Here is a 22,348-nt window from a genome sequence, read left to right as displayed (position 1 = left end):
CACCCCTAGCACCCCATTTATAACATCCAACGCTATGCGTGTGAGACAGAATTGCAGCCCGCTCTCCTTGCTCGCTCCAGCTTTCTTCTTCCCCACATCTGCCCTCCTGGCAGCTCCTGCCCGGGACTGCCCCTTTCCTGTGTCTCTGTTTCTTTGCTCTTAAAAGTCCTCTATTCTGAGGAAGGACAACCTATCAACCAAAGTTGGTTGCAGACTCCAGCTTCTGGGTAGTGGCTAACACGGTGCCCACAGCTCTGGTGTGGCAGGGGTACCTGAAGGAGGACTCGTCTCTGAGTGACAGCATGTGAACGCCATGTTCTTAGACTCCCCCAGAACTCAGCTCTACTGAGCACTGTGTTTGCTCTCATGCCACCTTCTTGCCACATACCCTCTTAGGCAGAGGGACAGGATAATTTTTGGAACTCTCTGCTCAAAGCCACCGTTCCTGTCTCCAAGCCCATGGGGAGCTAGAGCTCCAATGAGGCTATGAGATATCAGGATCTTGGCCCTTTGCTCTGATATTGGGGGAAAGAAAGGTCATTGCTTTATTTTATTATTGTTATTTTTTTTTTCTGCAGCCTTCACAAAGACTCTCATTATTCTTTGCTTTTTTGGCATTTGTTCTCGTGTCCTGTTCCCATTAGCTTCAGCATTAAAGTCTCATTACTCAGGACACCTGTCCTCTGGACATATTTGTTGTTCCCTTAGCCAAATGTTCTCGTCTGGGAAGCAGGGTTTTCACCCAGACAGTTCCTCTTCCCTCTTCCTGTGCATCACACTGGCTGCTCCTTGCAGAGGAACTTGAAGCCAGGAACAGCCACTAAATGCCATCCCAGAGTGCCTTCTGTAGCCCCCGCATCCCACCCTTGATCACATCCTGGGAATTGGGACCTTTGCTGGGGGTTGGGCCGATTGGTGGTCAGGAAAAAAAAAACATATATGTATATATGGAGAGAAGGGGGAAGGAGGAAGAAAGCTGTGTGTGCCATGGCCTCCTGCCACTGTAATCTAACTCTGTACTCCAGATGCACACACCACTCTGTGCATCTGGCTGCATGTGGGTACTGGGGAATCACCTGTGGAATTGTGGGCCAGCAAGCCTTGCAAGCAAACCATCTCCGCAGCCAATAGGTTCTCCCCTACCCCCTACCCCCCAGCTCTGGGGTCAGGGGTAGTTCTGAATAGTAGGGAGTTGTGGCCTCAGTCAGTAGTATTTGGGAAGTTTTATGAGAGGGGAAGTCACCTTAAAATGATGGGCATGATGGTGCACACCTTTAATCCCAGCACTGGGAACTAGGGTGAGGAGGCTGAGGTAGGAGGATTGCCATGAGTTCAGGGCCAGCTTGGAGCTACACAGTTGAGTCCCTGTCAGCCAATAGTGAGATTTTACCTCCAAGAAACCAAACAACCAAACAAAAACAAAAACTGGGCAGAAGCAGGCACTGCCTTAGAACATGGGGAAGACACTCAGCCTCCCTGCCAGTCTCTGTCTCATGCTTTGCTGTATCCCCAGGAACGTGTTTAAACTTACCCATGCCAGCCCATGGTCTTGGAAAACTTGTTTCACACTGGGTGCTCTCAGTGCTTCTCTGTGCTGAGGTGAGCCATGCTCAGGGCCTCCCCTCCCCACTCAAGCATTTGCAAAGAAAAAGAGCAGGTTTTTGAACAAAGGACCCGTGGCATTCACTTCTCCCTTCTCTTTAATTACACCACCAGCATGCTGCTTCTTGGTGCTTTGAGTTGTCTCCTCCACTGTTGCTGCTTTCCCATTGGGCGTTCCTTTGATTCCTGGGCAGTGCTATAGAGCTCTCTTCCTGGTCCTTTCTCCAGCTTTCCTTCTTGAGTGTGGGTCTAGCTGTAGCTTCATTAAATTGCATCGACTCAGATGCCACTATTTCAAAATTTATTCAAATTGGACCTGGGCAAAATTGTGGGGTTTTTGTTGTTGTTTGTTTGTTTCCCCTTTCTCTGATAAAAAGCTGCAATGAACAGCCCTCAGACAAGACAACAGGGATTGTTAGGGAGCAGATACCATGAAGGACAGATTGTTTCTGAGCAGACTAGGTAGAGAATTGGCATGCCAATTACCACTCATTCAAATTTACTCAATATTTATTTTACTTTTCTTTAAAGTTCACTTGACACCCCCAAATGGCTCAGGAAGTAGTTAAAAGAAAATGCATTTCCTAGCAGAGTCTGGTGGCTCAAGTTTATAATCCCAGTTTTTATGGAGGCTGAGGCAGGAGGATCACAAGTTTAAGAACTGCCTCAGCTTCAGATAGGACATAGCAGTTAGCCAGCACCCTTGCCCCTCAAAGCAAAAGACTCTGATATTTCTCCATTCATCTGATTATCTATTTTCAAGGGACAACCCAGGAAGAGCTGGCAAAGCTCACCCTCTCACTTTTGAAAGTTGTCATCCATCTTTCCCTGCCTTAGAGTATTTCCTGGAAGCTGAGATAGAAAGTCACTTCTATTCATATTTAAAAATTGTCAATGAAAAGATAGACTAAAAGAAAAAGAAAATGTCACTTCTGGCACTTTCTGTCCCTGGGACTTTGAATCAGTCTCTTGGCCCATCTGTTCTGTTAACTAGGATGTGGGATGGGGTTAATACCTTGTGGAGGTATGAACTTCCCCAGCCCATTCTGACCTCAGCACCTCTGGAGAGTCAGAACCACAGGTGACATCCGCACTCACACCATAAACAGCCCTGGGGAAGGAGAGAATGCATTTTCCTTACACCACAACTGGCCTCCTGAGGCTGCCTGGTTTTACCATATTCACCTTGCAGACTCCCTCTGTGAAGAGGGACTTGATGAGGTGTGCTTTTAGTGCCTCCCCTCTGGATATTGGCTCTTCTCCTGTCCAGCACAGTGCCCTTCATGCATGCACTCAGCAGGCGGTCTAGTCTATTGTTAGGATGAATTTCCAGTTGATTCTCATAGGAGCCCAAACTGGCTCTCCCAAGGGAATATAGCCTCCTTTCTACAAGACGGTAGGTAGGACATTTCCTTGAGGACAGCAGTCAAGGCCTCTCCAATCATCCCTTCTCCTGAGTCAGTGTCCCTGGTCGGGATTCTGGCCTATTGGACGTGGCTTCAAGTCTCCACCTAGAAATAGGGTTGCAAACAACAAACAACATATGGGGCTCAGTAACTCAAAGTCAGCTGAAACATCTGCAGGTTTCTCTGCAGGTGCTTCTTGATGTCCAGCTCTAGGCTGCAGCTTTGCTCAGAGCTAGGTCCCACCACTGGGGAAAGATAGAATTGTTGCAGTGGTTTGTTCTAGCCTGTGTTCAGTTCCCATCACTAGCATAATAAAAATGAGTGAATTGATGGAAGTGGGTAGGATTCAGAGTACCTCACCCATTTAGTGATGGCATGAATATGAATACAATAGAGCTGATGGTCATGTTTGTATTTATCTTAAGGGAAAAAAAGAAGGAAAGGATAGAAGGAGGAAAAAAGGAAATGAAAAGGGAAGGAGGAAGAAAAGGAGAAACAATTGAATCCTATGTAGAATGTTTTGCCCTGACAATGTGGGATTCTGGATGGTTTTTCTGGCCCTGTGGGATCCTAGGGCTTTCTGTGGACCCCCATCTTGATACATCCTTGAATGCTGGGAAACACAATCTGTGATGGTCTGGTAGGAAGGAACACAGGAGACTCTCTTTCCTTCAGCTCTTCACGTCCGAGTGTGGGTTCAACAAAACCTGGTGTTTGAACATGTAGGCGTCTTGTCCTCAGGCCTGAGAGGAAAATGTAGGTGGTCTCTTTCAGGACGATCGTGGCCACACTTGGACCATGGGGCTCAAGGGTTTTCTATGTCAGCATCTCTGAGTCAGTTCACAAGATTGCCCCTTGCTCCTGTGCTGCTATTGTGTTTCTGTAGGCTGAGCCTGTGTAAGATTTATTTAGTCACATATTTACAGAGTGCTTTTTTAGGTATGAGGCTCTGTTATAAATACTTTACAAATATTAACTCATTTATTCTTCATGATAACCCACAGAAGTAGCCATTACTATTATTATTGTTTTTTTTTTTGCCTTATTATGTTGGCCTTAATTTCTTAATGAGAAAACAGAGTCCTGGAGCACTTAAGTAGCTAGATAAAGACTGCAAAGTCACTAAGACCACTACGTGGACAGAACCTCAACTTAGGCACTCTCTGGTTCCAGAATTTTCAGTGTTTAGTCACCAAGCTATATTGTCTGTGTGCGGCTAGCCTGGTATTATAGGTCTGTGCTCACAGCAAAAATAAATAAATTAATTAAATTAAAAAAATAAAATTAAAAAAAATCAGCAATAATTAAAACTGAACCAAACTCAATACAACCAAAACCATGCAACAGCAGCCCACTTGACCTTGCACACAGGTGCATTTCTATTCACGCCTATCAGCCCACCAGCTGGTTGGCTGTGTGGCTCTGCAAACACATCTTGGTCTCCTCAGTTTCAAATGGTAGCTATATATGGCATATTCAGATCTTTGATTCATTCTTAAACCAACCAAATATTTCCACAGGTCTACATTTGTTACTGATGTTTCAGAATCTCCCAGGTCTATGTATGAACGCTGGAATTAGGCAGGAAGTACATAGAGATGATGCTGTTAGGAATGGTCAGAGAAGAGGCTGTAGGAGCTACACATGGGCCCTGAATGGCTTGTGACTGGTCATTTTTTGACAGCCCAGGGCAGGCACATACCCGAATAGAGCTACCAACCCGGCTTGCTTGAAAAAGACAACAGTCTTGCCTTCCCTTGCAGAGATGTTTACAGGACGTGATGAATTCCAATTGTGCTGGGGACAACTCAGACCTGCAGAACAGCTCAGTGCAGATGCGTAGACATTGTTAATGCAACAAATGAGGTCCCCACATCCATTCTGTGCTTCTCTGTGTTGGGAGAGCGATCTTGTACACACACAAAGCCAGCAGCTGTGTTTTTCAAGTGGACTGTGAGAGAACTGGGAATAGGGAGAAATAAATTAAGCCATTCTCCTTGGTCTGGGGTTATTAAAAATATATTCATTTCAGTTGTCCTGACTGCTGATTTCAGAGGATTGAAACACTCTGAATGTCCAATAGAGAGACACATGGAAGAGGTCAAAGAGAACACCAGCTAGTCCTTAAGTCCAGTGCCAGTAAAGAAGGTTAATTATTCAAGATCCAGATAACCACAATCTTTTACTTAAGTGGGATAATTCAGAGCCATGCTGCTTATTGGGAAAATAGGAAAGAAGAAACTATCAGACATTTATGTGCAGAAAACAACCAAAACCAACCTCTATGGTTTGTCCTACAGTTTTTACATAAATGGTTCTTTTTCCTCTGCCATATTTGTTTTAATCATTGCAAACATCATTTGTTTCATTACCAAACTAACTCCTTTATTTATTCACAGATGCTTGAATAGAATGTTTCTTTTTTATTTATTTATTTTTTTATCTTTTTTGTCAGTGAATACATTCAAGTTGGTACCATTGCTAGCCTCCTCCCTGTCCTCCCCCCTCCACAGAGACCATACATTTTACTTAGCTTTCTCTGTGAAGAGAACCTAAAGGGAGGGTGTTGGCCTTCTATGAAGAACCTGCATTGTTAACAAATAATTAATTACATTCCATATACTGAAGTTAATTAGGCAGGAATGATTTAAAATTTTTCTTCCAACCACAAGTGTACTCATTAGTCCTTAGGACTAGGAACATTAACCAGAATAGCTTATTTATGGACTAGTTCATCACTTTGGCCTTTTCTTATAACTACCATGAAGCACCACCTTCTTCCTATCCCCTTCCAAAAAGAGAAAGAGCGTGACGGGGGTGGGTTATGGTGGCTGGGGTTCTGATCATTCACTTGGCCTTGCTCTTGGCACAGAACAGCCCACTGGACAATATTTCAGTAGGTTTATTTTTTATGAGAGAGAGAAAGAGCAAGAGAGAGAGAATTGGCATGCCAGGGCCTTCAGCCACCACAGTCAAACTCCAGACATGTGCGCCACCTAGTGGGCATGTGCAAGCTTTCAAGCTTGCTTTGCCTTCTGTATCTGGCTTACATGGGACCTGGAGAGTTGAACATGGGTCCTTAGGCTTCACATGCAAGCACCTTAACTGCTATGCCATCTCTCCAGTATGGTTTTTTTTTTTTTTTTTTTTTTTGTATTAAGAACATACTTTGCATGGATACATCATGGGTTGGTACCACCTTTTCCCTTCTCCCTGCTCCCACTCTGCAGAGGGCACCCCTTAATGGGGTTGGTGGATTTGCTATAGGGTTGCGGGTTATTCAGCAGTTCTTTTTCCTCCCACAACATACATTTACTTATTTATTTATGCAACAGAGATTGAGAGTGAAAGACACACACACACACACACACACACACACACACACAGAGAGAGAGAGAGAGAGAGAGAGAGAGAGAGAGAGAGAGAGAGAGAGAGGGAGGGAGAGAGAGATAGTGCACAAGCACCAGGGTCTCTAGCCACTGCAAACAAACTCCAGACACATGTGCCACTTTGTGCATCTATCTTACATGGGTCCTGGGGAATAGAACCTGGGTTCATAGGCTTTGCAGGCAAGTGCCTTAATCACTAAACCATCTCTCCAGTGCCATCCCACAACATTTATAAGGCTCAGAAATACAAGGACCTGGCTGAGGCTGTAGTCTGGTTTCTACTTATTCCATGTCCGTGAACAAGTGTAGTCCTGGGTTCTCTATGGCCAGAACATTAACTGAGAAAAGAAAAAGACTTACAAGGTGAGTTAAGGGGTCCCAACTTGCCATTTATCTTGAGAAGATCTAAGTTTTACCATCTGCTGTATTAGTGAAAATTAAGACAGAAAATTCCAAGCTTCTTATTTGCCACAGGGGCTGTCAAACTTGGAAACCCATGAAGGCCAGAGCACCAGAACTTGGGAGCGCCAGGTGCTAGCTCTCTGTTTTAGTTTCAGGCAGAGAATAGCGGTATATTTCCAAGATTTCATTTGACCAAAAGGTTGACTTCTAAAATCTGTAGAAAGTTTTAAAGCCATCGATGACTCACAAGGATAAGTAGAGCTGAGCAATTGAGCTACAACTGAGGTCTGAGATCTTGGTAGATTTTCCACTAGATATTAAATGCTTGCTAAAATATCATTACTTAAATATCATTACATAGTAAGCTACAAAATTAAAACCATGTATTAAGAGATTAGAAGGGTGAAAGGGTAGGTGGATAGGTGGAGGAGCAGAAGGTTAGTGGGTGAGTGGATGTGTGGAATGGATGGATGGATGTGTGGATGGGTAAATCAGTGAGTGTGTGGAATGTATGGGTGGGATGAATGGATAGTGGATAATTGACTAGGTACAGGGATGGACAGATGGTTGAATAGGTAGGTGGGTGTAATGCATGGATAGGTGGATGGATTAGATGAATAGATGGATATAAGATGAGAGTTTAGTGATATTTAGTCAGCCCCTATAGTTTTACCAACCTATGTTTAAAATCTGGATTCATCATTTACTATTTGTGTGACCTTAGGCAAGATACCTAATAACTTGAGGTCATGTTTTTGTTTTTTGTTTTTTTTCAGGAGCAAATTGGGGCATATGTACCATATAACATTCTAGGATATAACTTGATGATTATGACATTTAATATATATTTAGCACATAGTACTTACTTCATAATTATAGTTTTAAATTTCTTAAGCAGAAAAAAAAATGTACGAAGGAAAGTCATGACCAAGATGTTATTTATTTCTCCTGTTTTTAAGGTGTTGTTAAGGGAAGGCATTTGCCATTTCAGCAAAGATTCCACGTGTTGAACACAGGTCGTAGCATAGCAGAATATTGCCTGAACTTGGTCCCTGTAAGCATTGTGGTATCCGAACACTTAATGGAATTCAGAGACACTTTTATTTTCCTGAGACCACTGAGAATGCTACCTAAGGTTTTAAGCAAATAAGTAACTGTTTTTGACACAAAGCATTACCTTACTAAGTGTTTCTGCATGCCCAAATAATGCCTGGCATTTACTAAACTAGTAGGCAGGCCCAGCCAGAGACAACAGGAAGATTCACTGATTCATACACAGGAACCGGTTCTAGTTCCCCAGTGGATGCCTGGGCTCAAGTCAGAAGCCCCGAGTTTAAGTTTGAGCATTGACATTATTCTGAATCTCAGCCCCTTAATGAAAATTAGGGTAATGATAGCTGCAAAGGCCACAGGGTTAGAAAGAATTTCATGGGGCTAGGCAGAATATAGTTAGAAACCAGGAGCGATGCAGAGGTAACTAACTTGCAGATAACTAACATGAGATAAACATCCAGGACTGAGGAAAACCCATGACTGCTGGCCTAAGTGATCTGAGTGACTGTTGACTCTGATAGAATTTGCCGCCCAATTAATTTACTCTTCCTGCTCACCTCCCACCTCATCTGAGGCAGCCAGGGAAGAAGTGTGGCAGGGATTCCTGAAACCAGGGAAGACAATAGCAAATTCAAACCATTGTCCCTTTGTTTGGTTTGTATGCTGTGGCCATTGTGCTTAGCCGGGGACCCCAAGGTGAAAAGTGTTGTTGAAGTTCCGAAGTTGGATATATCTGTAGTCCTCGCGCTATGGTGGAGTAATGGACTTCTGGTGCCATGGGGCGGCTTCCATCCGGCCTAGGCAGTTGGCTGGCAACTTGTTCTGCCTCCTTTACACAGCCAGCTTGATATATCTTCTTCCGAGTGTCTTTCCTTCCAGATTTCTCCTCCTCTGCCTCCTTTCCACTGTTCCTGAATACCTCTGTGTTTGGGATGGCTTCCTATCTCTGAATTTCTTTGAGACCACTGACATTGCCCAAGCTTTTAAGCAAATGAGTAACTGGGCATGACCCAGATCACTCGCTTACTAATTGTTTCTGTGTGTCAGAATATTACCTGGAATTTGCTAAACCAGACCCACCTGGGAGACCAGGCTGTGGCTACCTCTGAATTTCCCCTTTCCTCTCTGGTTCTTATGTCTGACCTGTGCCTCTGTGTCTCCTTCTTCCCTCTCTGCTTCCTGGACTTCCTTCTCGATCCCCTTTGGTTCCGTCTACCGTTTCTCATTCTTTTCCCATTCATTTCCTTTCTTCTCTTCTCTCTGCCCCCCAGTACTCCCCAAAACACTCACAGTTGTTGCCCACTCTTTTAGGAAATCTTCTTCACTATTCCTTCAGTGACCAATTTTCTTTCCTGTGGTTAGAAAGTAGCTCAGGCCCTAACCCATTTCCTCTGGCACATCCAAATTAATTAGGTGAGAGCAAGATCACATGTCTCAGAATTAGAATAATATTTATTGAACACCCTGGAGAACAATGGATGAAAGACGGAAAGGAGCCAAAAAGAAGAGCAGTCACCAAACTGCAGGGAGGGGCAGGTGAGGGAGTTGTGGAGGGATTCTCTGCTTAGACCTGAAGGTGGGGAACAGGGCATCTTAGAGTCTGGTTCAGAACTGGTTGGGGATGAGGTGAATTTCTATGGCTACCATTCCCAGGGGCTGCACATGGTAAGGTCCCTACCCCCAAACAGCCTGTTCGGAGTGACTGAGAAACACATTTTCCTGACCATTTCTCTGCATGCATGACTGGGATCCCAGTTCAGCACAGTCCACCTGGCCTTGGAATCATGGAGGAAATTGTCATCTTTCATCTCATGGCTTAGGCATAGGAGGAAACTGCCCATCAGTAACCTTGAGTTACAAACTTACTGCCTAGTAGCAAGCCAGACGCAAGCCTTCTCAGATCTACGAAGCCTGCTGCTATTTAGAAGAGAGGCCATCCAGCAGGGGCCTGGACAGTATCCATGTCCTTCAGGGTCTCTGTGGAAATGTGTCCTTACAACCCTTGGGATTTAAAAAAAAAAAAAAAAAAAAAAAAAACCTCAGGTTGGAAATCTCCCTGTACTTTATCTATGATGTGGACAAAAGCAAGCTGGCAGAAGACCATCTTACTCTTTTCTTTGTTTATGTCACAGTTGGGCAAGTGCCAAGACATGAGGAACTGCACAGATAGGGCATTTGTTTATCTGTCTCCAGACCTTCTGTGTTTTTACACAGTGCTCAGGAGATGTTAGTGTAGCCAGATACACATCTCACTGAGTACAGAGCAGCTGTTCTTCGGAGAACCATGGACACTTTGAGCTTGGTCATTCTCTGTTGCGATGACTGGCTTGTCCTGTGCACCACAGTATGTTGAGATCTACTCTTGGCCTCTGTAGGTCAGATGGCAGTAAGGCCTCCTTCTTCAGTTGTGATCTCCAGATAGGACCAGATGTCCCAGAGGGGACAAAGTCACTCTGATTGAAAACCACTGATGTTGACTTAGTCTTGCCCGACCAGGCAGCAGGTTCAACCATGTGACTCTACTCTTTTTAGGCACTAGAGAAGTAGGATTCTTTATAGGAACATGGGAATCAAGAAACACCAACAGGACTCTTATTTATTTTCTTGGTAATAGTTTTAGAGAAAGATATAATTTACCTACCATAAAGTTAATCCTTAAATTTGAAAGTGTACAATTCTGTGGTTTGTCTATGTCCCCAGTGTTGTGCAGCTAGACTACTATCTAAATTTTAATCACTTTTATCCTCTGGAGGAAACCCTACACTCACGAGCAGTCCTTTTCTCGTTTGCTCTCTTCCACTCTGGAGAAAACCACAAGGGTACCTCTGTCTCTATGAATTTACCCATCTAGGTGCTTTATGTAAAAGAAAACGTGGCCTTTTGACTGACAGTCTTTTACTTGGGGTGGTGTTTTCAAGGTTCCTCCATGTTATGGTAGATATTCTATCTCCTTTACTTTTTTGTGATCAAACAATATTCCATTGTGTGAATACAACACATTTTCTTTACTTGGTCATCAACTGATGAACATTTGGCCTTCACCTTCCTTTGGCTCTTATTAATAAAGTTGATATGAACCTTCTTCACACCCAAGTTTCATGTAGACCTGTGAGTTCATTTCTCCTGGGAGTACCTAGGAGTAGAAGTGTGGCTGTATATTCTCGTTGTTTATCATTTTGAAGACCTGCTGAAGTATTGACTGAGGGTGCTGCGCTATTTTACCTTCTCAGCAGCAAAGTGTCTCTGTGTCCTTGTCAACACCTGGTATTATTGTCCAGTTTTAGGTTGTAGTAGTCCTTTGTAAATGTAAGGGTGTAAAGGCACAGAGTGCCTTTTTGATCTTCACTTTCTAGTGATGAATGACATGGAATGGTGCTTCATATTATCTCTTACTTGGTGAAATACCTGCTTTTATCCTTTGCCCATTCTAAAACAGGCATTTTTTAAAATTGTTAAATTTTAAGGTTTCTTTATATCCATTTATACAAAATACAGGACAGATACATGTTTTGGGGTAATATTTTAAGTTATATATACATATATAATATTAATATATATTATATACCAATATAATATATATTATGTATAAATATATATAAATAAATTATATGTAAATTTATTTTTAATAGTTATGGACATACTTAGTATGTAAACACATGGATTGCCTCTCATTTTCATACAGGTGTCTTTTAATGAGTAAGTGCCTTCTAAATTTATATCTTTTTTATTTTATTGCTTGTGATTTCAGTGTCACCTATAACAAGCCATCATCAAATTAAGAAATCACAAAGATTGATATTTATAATTTGAGCATTTAATGTTAGGGTTAATATTTAAGTATAAGAATATTTTGCCTTAACATGTGTATGTATAGTGTAAAATACAAATCTAACTTAATTCTTTACATGTGGAAATCAATTCGTTCCAGAACATTTTTTGAAGAAAACTCTTCTCCCTGTGGGGTGATATTAGGCACCCTTATTGAAAAATAATTGACTGTGGATATATGAGTTTATGTTTGGAATTTCAAATATTTGCCATTGGCTGATATGCCTGTTATAATTTGTAATTCACTATTTCATTATCACAGAGGTAGGAAAATGTATTCATTAATCAGAAGGGTGAAAGAATAAAGACAGTGCATGGATGTGAGGTTTAAAAAGATAAATAAAAAGTCAAAGTTTAGAATAATTAAAGACGTTGGTATAAATTCTGTGTTTTTGCTAATTGGGGAAAAGTGATTAAATTTCCATGTCTGAGGCTAACAGAGCTGCTCCAATGCTCACAGTCAGTGGCAGAGCTGGGCTTGAAACTCCAGTCTCATGACTTCTTCCCAGACCCCAGATGCCAGCTCTCTGGCTCTGGACCCCAGGGCAGCCTGGCTTCCTTTTCCAAACAGGGAAGTCCACCTTTCATCCTCACCGCTCGGTCCGTGAAGTGAACAAGGCTGGTGACATGTTCTGCTCCTTCCGTGACAGGCTGAGAGAGAGAGACAGAAAGTGAAAAAAAAAAAAAAAAAAAAAAAAGGCTGGCAAAAGGAGAGCATTTGGAAAATCTAAAATTGCTATATACATGCCACTAAATGATACGATTGCCAGCTTGATGCTTTACTGGGAAGGTACAGCCTGTCACAGGCAATGTGATGGAAACAGTTCACTCAGACACATCGTTAAACTGCCGCTGTCGATACTTTACAAGAGGGCAGAGTGGCAGGACTCGGTGAAGGAAGTCTTGGATGTAATCTCGTTGGGCTGGGCTGACTAGGAGAAGACTAGTAGCAGGCCCCTCAGGGACACTCCAAGAAGGTAGAAGAGTCCTTGCCACACGTGTGACAAACAAGGGGTACTAGGAACTGGAATGATGATATCGATTCTTGGGGCTCGCCACATTCATCTCTCTGTTTCTCCTGAGCCTCCCCTGATACCTACCTTCCAGAGCCAGTGGGTATTTTGCATGTCACACCCACTGAATGAATCCTGTTGAACATTGGTAGGGGAGGAATTTATCTTGAATTGTGAGCCCCTAGAGAACAGAAGTGGGGGCCCATACTCTCTGCCTGTGACGAATGATGCCCACGGGGTCTTCTCTAGGTGTCTGTTGGGATGTTGAAGGCTCCACCTGAGTCAATGAAGAGTGCTGTCTCCGGTCACTAGGTCTCTCGCGGAGGCTGTCTCTTTTTTTGCTGTGGCAGAGTCTCTCCACCTCCCTTTCTGCATGTTTTATTGGGTGTTTGTTCTCGCTCCCTCCTCTAAAACTGTATTTTCCCTCACTGTCTGCACCATCCACACATCTTGAGGCTTATCTTCTCATCTTCTCACTATGTATCTGTGCTTCCAGTCTTTGAAGCTAAGTAGCATCTTCCTTTGACAGCAGGAGCTGCATGCTCTACTTGCCTGGGCTACCGGTACCTGGTACTAGTGTGAGCTCTGGGGTGGAGAAGTTGGTCCTCCAGGTAATAGTAACCTGCTTCTCAATGCTAGGCTAGTGGTGTCAACCCCTCCCTGTGGAAGCACTCCACTGGCTAGTTTTGCTGATATCTACCCAGAGTATGTGAGCGTTTGGCAAACCAGTGTTATAAAAGGGCTTGGGGTTACTGATATGGGATGATTTAAATTAGTCAAAACCTATAATCATATTCTTTTGTGGTCTTAGCAACCTGTATGCCATGCCTCTATTGAAACCATTGTCATTATGAATCTGTGTCTTTGAAGCACTGATTGCCAGGTGTCTGTCTCCTCCTGCAGGTTTGTGATTCAGGGTGCCTGTGTCAGTAAGCTGGCTTCTTTGCATTTGTACTTATCTGCTCAATGAGGCTCACTGTGTGTTCTCTTTGTTTAGGGCTCTGGCTGACATCCTAAGACAACAGGGACCAATCCCCATAGCACACTGTGAAAGAGAAACCATCTCTGCCATCGATACCTCTCCCAAAGAGAACACGCCTGTCAGATCGACCTCCAAAAACCATTACACCCCTGTGCGCACGGCCAAGCCGACTCCAGGTAAGCGAGAGCCCGTCGCCTTGAAGTTGTGATGAGAGGTTTCCGTGATGTTTCTGTTTTGGTTGAGCAGGTTGTGGAGCATCGTGCTATGGAGGACAGCCTGAGGGACAGTTAGGCTCCTCTTCTCTTGGGAAGACTTTTGGTATGTCCAGGATGGATGATGCCTGATGGTCTTGCAAAGCTGGGGTTTCTGTGAGTGGCTGGTGTCATTCTATAACATTAAAAGGAGCTTACAGCAGTAGCAGGGATGGAGTATGGTTACCCATTCATCCACTTGATGGGAAGGTTTAGGCTAGCTTGAATGCCAGATGTGTACCAAGAAAGGCTGCACCCAAATGCAGACACTGCTCAGCTGTTGGAATCTCAGTGAGTCCCTCCTGAGGGTAGGAGTGGTGTCTGGATTTCCTGAAAGCTTCAGATTGCCTGGATAGATGGATGAGTTATCATCTCATGGTACAGAGGTGTCTGTCTATATCTGAGAGGAACTGAATGCAGGGCACTCAAGGGTGCCAAACGTAGGTGCTCAAGTCCATTATAAAGAAATGACATGGTATTGGCACATAACACACAAAGATCCTCCTGAGCTCTGTAAATTATCTCCAGGTTACTTATAATATCTATTACAATGTACTCTATGCAGCTCATTGTTAAGTGATGTTATTTAGGGGAACTGTTACAATAAGAAAGTGTGTATATGTTCAATACAGGAGCAATTTTGGGGAAATATTTTTGATTCATGGTTGGTTGAATCCCACTGGATTGAATTTTGTGGTTGATTGGATCCTGCAAAACCCTGGATGTGGAGGGCAAAGTGCCTTTTACTGTTTTAATTTTATTGTTACTATGACACTACAAAGGAAACTTGGCAGGACTTACTTTCCTTGTCTTATGGTTTAGTGAATGAAGTACAAGAAAACTTAGTAGCTTGAACAGAAAAGGTGTTAAGGAAAAGTCCCCCAAATATCAGAAATAATAGCCTGAATATGTATTTGGATGTTGCTCTGTGTTAAATATCATGCTGAACATTTATATGTGTTACTTATTCTTTATAGGAATTTTATATTTACCTCTACTTTATACGAGGAATGTACATGTCAATTAGCTTTCCCCCATACCACATGGTTAGAGAACAAGACACATAGTTAACAGTAGGCAAGACTAGAAAAACAAAACATTATTTCCTTAGCCACTGGGGACAAGAATGCAAAATAGCTGAGTGAACCATCTCCTTACAAGTATGTCTTGGGAAAGTGTATCTCATTGTGAGTATTACCAGACAGCTTAACCTAATCCTTGCCCCATGCACAACTTTTGCTTCAGTACTTGGAGTCTTTACATCATCACTTTTCAGTTTCTCATATATGTGATGGGATCTCAACTGAACCTGCAATATTGATGTCCAACCAATAGGCAGCAGTAGGTGTGTCTAAATCCCACACTGCAACAGAGGTACTGTCTGCCAAGATCAAACTTTCCTTATTATTTCCAAATTATTATTTGATTTCTTATTTCTATTAAGTTCTACTTGCCTTTCAAGTAAGTCTTAAATTTATTGAACATCTGATAAAAGCTAAAAATAACACTATCCTTTGACAATATATGTATACCTATGCATACATATTCACCCAACAGTTTTGTACATGTGAGGGAATCCATAGACTCTTCCAAAACTAGCATTTTCTGTTTCAGAGGTAAAGAGGAGTGAATCAGCCTGTGTGTGTGTGTGGGGGGGCGGCATTTAATGGGCCACTTTCAGCTTTCATATTCTAGAACCTTAACATGAAAATAATAGAAGGAATCTTGCCAAGATAGCAGTAGCAGTGGCCACCTACCTGGCTGCACACACATTGGAAACACCTGTGGGGCTGTATCTGCTGGTGCTCAGGTCCCACAAATGAAGTGGAATTTTTAGGGGTGGGGCTGACATCAGTATTTTGAGACTGTCCTTGAGGTGATCCTAGCATGTGGCCAGGTGCACCGGTGAGCGAAGACACTGAATGCTGGTGATTCTTCGCCTACAGAGACCACGAATAGACTGATGTGGCTTAAGAATGGGGGGAGGTGCTTAAAGTTCCTCTTAATATGAAAAAGGTCTTAAAAATGTAAAAAAATCTTTAAAATTTGTATTTATTTTTTTACATTTAATGCATGCATATAATATGTTTTGATTTTATTTTCCCCTGTTGCCCTTTTGTATCTAACCCTCTCCTGTAATACCCTCTTCCTCAATTAATTCCCATCCCTTTTAAAATATTTAATTTACATATTTATTTATGAGAGAGAGAGAGAGAGAGAGACTGAGAGAATTGGTGTGCCAGGACCTCTAGCCACTGCAAATAAACTCCAGACGCATGCACCACCATTTGCATTTGGTTTATGTGGGTACTGGGGAATTGAATCTGGATCCTTAGGCTTTGCAGGCCAGGGCCTTAACTGCTAAGCAATCTCTGCCCTCCATCCCTTTTTTCAATCCATTGAGTTATATTAGGGTTGTTTGCATGATCATGGATGGAAGGTTATTTACTGGGGAATGGGCATCTTACAAGTGGCTACACCACTGATGAGTCTGTCATCTCCTCTCCCAGAAACCATTAGTTGCCATTAGCTACTCTGGGAGGTATATGTATCTGGGAACTATATATATACACACTCTGGGGGGTCTCATATATCCTTCCACTACTTATGGTGAAGTATCTACAGGCTCATTCTTGTGTAGGAAACCACAGTTGCTATGAATTCATGAACATAATAACTATCCAGTAGACAGTGTTTCACAGCCCTCCTCCAAATCTTCTTTCTCTTACAGTCTTTCTATCTCCTATTCCCCAAGGTTCCCTAAGCCTTGGAGGAGGTGGTTTAGAGGTCCTGTTGGAGGCTAAGCAGATAGTACTCACTTAACCACTTTCCATTCTAGTAAGAAACTTCTGTGATTGACATGTCAAGCAATATGAATACATGAGAACAGATACAGATATTCAAAAGGCAGTTTGACATGCTGTCCATTTCACACAACCACAATATCATGTTCCCACCAAGGGCATACATCCCTAGCCATAGTGTTTGGCCAGGTTTATATTATAGTACCAGATGTGAAATATCTTCTATAGAATGGGTCTCAAATTTAACCAGAAACAGTTGGTTACTCTCATAACATTCATGCCACAATTGCACCAATGGGAATATCTTGCCTGGCAGGTCAGTTGTGGAATACACAAGGCATACAGATGAATACATGTATTCATGTTTAGTTTTTAATTTATCTTATTTGAGAGAGAGAAAGAGAGAGAGAGAGAGAGAGAGAGAGAGAGAGGGAGGGAGAGAGAGAGAGAGAGAGAATGGGCTCTACAGCAGTTTGCACAGCACAAAGAAACCTAGCTAGCAGAGAGGAAACCTCCAGCTCAGTTCTGGCTTTGTTTTTCTATGGTCAGCAGCCAAAACGTGGTGTCCCCAACCACTGGAACTCACCATCGAGTTTTGATGGGCAACCAAAAGCAATGACAATAGCTTTTATTGTTTTAAAGGTCTCTGAGCCTCCATGACCAGCAACCCTTTTGGAGGTATCTTTTCCCTAGCATTGGAATTTACAGTTAAAGTTTAAGACTCACTGGACTTTTGGGAATTGAGCAAAGGAGCTGTTCTATCCAGTTCTGATGACGCTTGATCACTGTTTAGTCTAACCTTGATAGTATCACCATCTTTAAGGAGGAGACTTTTGCTTTCCTGAAGAATCATCATGTGAGTTCAGTCTCCTTCAGACCCTTGTTGGTGCCTCGAGCACTTTAGGCCACCCCTGATTGTTGATCCTCAACACTCTGTTCAGGTTTCTTTTTCTGTCTTTTTTATAACTATGCTTATTTCCAGCCACTGAATCCAGACTGACTAAGTGGACAGTTTTGATTAGACTTTAAATACCATTTACAAGGCAGAATATCTTCCAATCTCTTCTGTTTTTTTTTTTTTTTAATATATACACATCCTTTCTTCTACTGAGCTGAAAAGGAAAGCTTATAGTTACATGACTCAATTCTACATTTCAAGAAATCCCTCCATGTGTTTCTCAAATTATAGCTCTCTACTTGGCTTTTAGCAGGGGGAATGGTTTCCCTGGCTCAGGAAAGCATCCTCTGCAATGGAGTTGAAATGTACAAGTAATTTCACAACAAGCTGCATCTTCTATAGCTTTATACCAGACACAATACTTTACCTAATCGCTTCTCTCCTTTGCCACACAACATTGCAATTTGAGCAGACTTTTAAGCAGAACTTCTAGTAAATGTTCAAAGTGGAAATTTACTGTGATCTTGCCATTTGTCAGGTCAGCCACCCGCCAATTGTTGTAAAGTGGCAAGAGGTCTTCGGGGAATTTTTAAGGAAGACACCCGGGAAATGCCAGCAGGCGCCAGAGCATGGACCAGCTCTGCCACTCGGAGCCCTGTCCTTGAACTGGCTACTTCAGCATCGCCTGGGGCTTTTGTGAGTGAGGCCTGCAGGTTCTCAGGCTCTCTCTCACCTGCAAAATGAACCCCTAGCACCTTGGTGCAGGCGCTTAGCAATTAAGTTTGAGAAGCATGGAAAGACATGGGCTCCTTTTGTTTTGGGCACCTTCTGTTACTGTGTGGGTGATCTTGATCTCTGCGTTTCCTTGTCTGCCACTGTGAGTGCTAGTGCCTGCTGTCCAGATTGTTTTAAGGGCGAGTTTAACCAAGTACAGCACTCAAAGAGGGCCCTGTTCCCCATAGTACTTGCTGATAGCTGTGAACAGCACCATGAGGGTTTATCCAGAGATACTGGAAAACATGGGTGAATGGGAGAACCAAGGGCCATGCATTAGTGCTCTGAGAGCAGATGGTGCTTGTGGGATTGTGTCTGCCATGGTTTAAGAGTTTTGGATGTTGAAAGTACATCTTGTTCGGCCTGGGAGTGGAGTAGAGATCCCAGGATCATAATTAAAAAATGATAGCCCACATAGTACATGTATTTTGCATTGAGTCCTTGCTATGTACTGGGCACTCTGCTATGTCCCTTATGTATAGCAGAATGGATCCTATAGTTTTTGCTAGGTATGGAGGCTCCTAATCCTCTCTGAATCTTTTACCTAAACTCTTCATACTAGATATTTAGACCTACAATGTCACTGAAGCCTGCTTTGTCCCTATTCCTCAACTGTAGGCGTCCAAACAATCTTGCTGCTCAAACCAGCAGCAGTGCGCTCTCTCTCTCTCTCTCTGTCTGTCTGTCTCAAGAAATGCAGAAGAAATGGTTAGAAATGCAGAATCTCAGTCCCCTCCTCTGAGTCCCTGACTCATTCTGCATTTTAATCAAACCTCCAGGTGATCTGCTCATGTGTGGAATCATTAAAGGCTCCTCTAGTATACAGACTGTCAGTCCTGGCCACATTGGGATTGCATGGGGACTTGTGAAAACATGAGAGCCTGCCTCCCCCCCACCACTGCAAAGACTTAATTCCTCTGGATAATAACGTAAGCATCTACTTAATGGTTCTTGAAAACTCCCTATTCTGTTCTGTTCAGCAGACTTTGAGAACTGAGTTCTAGAGGAATATTGCCAAGTAGGAATTCTTTGAAGACTGTGAAGCTTGGGAACCATCAAGGCCCTGGGATGGAGCCTGGCTGGTCAGAGTCAGTGGGCTGAGTGAGAAGTCCTTTGGTGGAAGGCGGGGTTTGGGATAATATGGGGGACAGAAGGAGGTCAGTGTAAAGCCAGGATAGAGACTCCTAGGAAGAAGTTGGTGCAAGAAGAAATGTCAGAATTGATAGGACAACCATACAGAGCCATTCACAGCTGTGCCGGCCCTGTTTTGCAGGGTCACATGTCAGGGCTCCAGAGCCTTGGTGTGGCTTGGTCTTCATAGAGGGATGGAGGGAGACTGAGTGGACTGGTCTGTTCTTACCCTTTCCCAAAGAGGCTGCCTTGGGGTGTCTTGGGAGAATGGGGTACTCTCACTAGCAGCATTAATGAGATCATGACTTGAAGTTCCAGGATTTTTGTTATCCAGGTCCAAGAATCCAGAGTGACATGAGGTAGAGGCAATAAATATTTATGTCCCATCTTCATACCACTGTGCATTGTCTAAACAACAGCCGGTCACCCTGCCCACTGTCACTGCCATAGCCTGGGTTGGTCAACTAAGGGATCATAACATGTGACAAGCACCACAGAAACCAAGAGTGAAGGATGTATAGCTGACAGAGGAGTGCTTTGCCAGTCCTGCGTGGCCTGCCCTACTCCTGCCCGCTCTCACTTGAGCTCTGACTGTTTTCTCCCTATTCCCCATGGCTATCCCTCTTGTCCCATAGTCTTACCTACTTCAGGACATTTTCCTACTCTAGTCACAAGACCCTAAGTTTTTGTGTACCAAATATTTGGCGACATACATGATTAGATGACATCATTTCAGACCCTCTTACTTCACCAGCTCCAAAGATCTGCCAAAGATATGATCACAGTCCCTGTCCCCAACAGAATTTTAGGTCCATGGCGGCAGAGGTTTTTATCTCCTCGTTGCAGCAGCAGGATCACAAGCCAGCAGCACCACTAGAAAGCTCCTAGCTGCTCAGTGCCTTTGTGACAGGGAATGCAAGGGGAGCAAAGGGTTCTTTACTTGCAGAGGTGGGAGGATGGGAGGCAGGGAATAGGATTGACTCACAGATGCCGGCTGGGACTGCAGTGCCTGTCTAGGTTACATTCCCACTTATAAAGAAGTGTAGGCTCTGGCTCTGTGGCCATCCCTAGCCTGCTCACAAGGTGCTGGTTGAACGTAAGCCCTGGTTTCTAGGGCCCAGGCTTCTTCCCAAGCCCCATGGTTCCTTTTACCTGTCTAGGCTGACCTATAACTTGATAGTTCCACATAGGCAGAGTGTGGGAGCCTCACATCATTGTCTGGTGGCTGAGCTTAAAAGAGGTTGTCACCTGGAATACCCTCCTTACTCTGCTTACTGTACCTGTAAGTAAAGACTCTTTTGACGAGGCTTGGAGGCCAGGCCACCCAGAGTTCATGACGCTAGACAGGCTCAGGGTTGATTCTGAAGCCAGAAAACTGGACTTTCCTCCTGAGCTCATTCCGGGTCTGTTCCACCTGTCATGGAGGTGAGGTCCTCCTCATCTCAGTCATCCAAGGAGATGGAGCTGGTTCGTTGTGTCATGGAGGTGAGGTCCTCCTCATCTCAGTCATCCAAGGAGATGGAGCTGGTTCGTTGTGTAGCTGACAGCCTCAGAAGACTCTGAGGAGGCTGAGATGGGTTGGTCCATCTACACTGGGCCTGAGAGCACATGGAGGCTTTCCCAAGGCCCTAGGGTGAGATGCAGCATCAATATTAGTGGAAACATAACCACAGAGTGTCGAGGAAACATCTGGTGGAAAGGGAAAAATCTTATGGCTTAGAATCCATCACACCTGCTTTTAATACAATTGTTAGAAATGTGAAAATGAATCTGTGGCTCACATCTGAGTCACATGGCATTCCCTCAAGCAGAGCTTATACAGTTGGCAGTAGTTTGGAGTATCCACCTGAGTTTGAGTGTAGGTCATGAAAAGAATCAAGCCCCTCTCCCCTCATAGGGCCTCCACTGCACTGAAGGAGAGGCCATGCAAGCAAGGGAATCCCTCCACAGAGTGATAGCTGCTCGGCACTGTTGGGGATTTGTGTCAGAGATACACTGAGGATAGAGTGGACTCTGGTGCTGTGGACTTGAGGTGGCCTTTGAGCTGGTACCTGACTGAGCAGACAGACCCCTGGCATAGACTCATCTAGAAGGAGAACATTCCAGACAGAGGGAGTTTCCAGTGCAAAGTCCTGAGGTAAAAGTTAAGCTGGCATGAGTGAGGGATGAATGAAGGAATGGGTAATACAGGAGAACATAGGGCAGATTCACCAGTTATGCAGCTCCTTAGAGATCACAATGAGGAGTGTGCCTTCTATTTGACACTGCCATCTGATTGCTGGAAAAGGGACCTGACTGGGAAGCAGGACAGTCCTCCCATTTTAGCAATAGTAGGATGGGCTAGGGAGAGAATACTCTCTGCCCTCTTCATCCCCCCTACCCCCACCAAGGTACGTCTCTGGAAAAGGGGGCAGAGCAATGCAGGCTTCAGAAAACCCAAGGCACCCAGCCTAGGTGACCCAGATATTTTCAGCCCAGGGATCCAGAACAGAGGTTATCAAACCTCTCCTGAAATGGGCCATATTGCAGTGCCTAGGGCTCTAGAGGCCACAAGATCTCTGAAGCTGTCCATTTCTACCTTGGAGCACAAAAGCAGTCATAGCTAGCAGGCAGTGAGAAAGTGTGGCTACATTCCTCTAAGGAGTTTTTTTTTTTTAATTTTTTTTCGTTTATTTTTATTTATTTATTTGAGAGCAACAGACAAAGAAAGCAGAAGATAGATAGATAGAGAGAGCGAGAGAGAGAATGGGCATGCCAGGGCCTCCAGCCACTGCAAACGAACTCCAGATGTATGCACTCCCTTATGTATCTGGCT

At 43.7% G+C, this 22,348-nt stretch overlaps 1 protein-coding gene across 2 annotated transcripts in view; it reads left to right on the top strand.

The window, feature by feature from the left end:
* Shisa6 (shisa family member 6) overlaps positions 1-22,348 on the top strand; it is a 318,370-nt gene that overhangs the window by 9,546 nt on the left and 286,476 nt on the right. For both annotated transcript variants that reach the window (XM_004663124.2, XM_045131023.1), the window contains exon 2: positions 13,691-13,851. In XM_004663124.2, coding sequence (XP_004663181.1) covers positions 13,691-13,851 — 161 coding nt within the window. The remainder of the gene's footprint in view (positions 1-13,690; positions 13,852-22,348) is intronic.

Source organism: Jaculus jaculus, chromosome 12 (assembly GCF_020740685.1).
Source record: "Jaculus jaculus isolate mJacJac1 chromosome 12, mJacJac1.mat.Y.cur, whole genome shotgun sequence".
Taxonomy (NCBI): domain Eukaryota; kingdom Metazoa; phylum Chordata; class Mammalia; order Rodentia; family Dipodidae; genus Jaculus; species Jaculus jaculus.
This window is presented reverse-complemented; position numbering and strand designations above follow the sequence as displayed.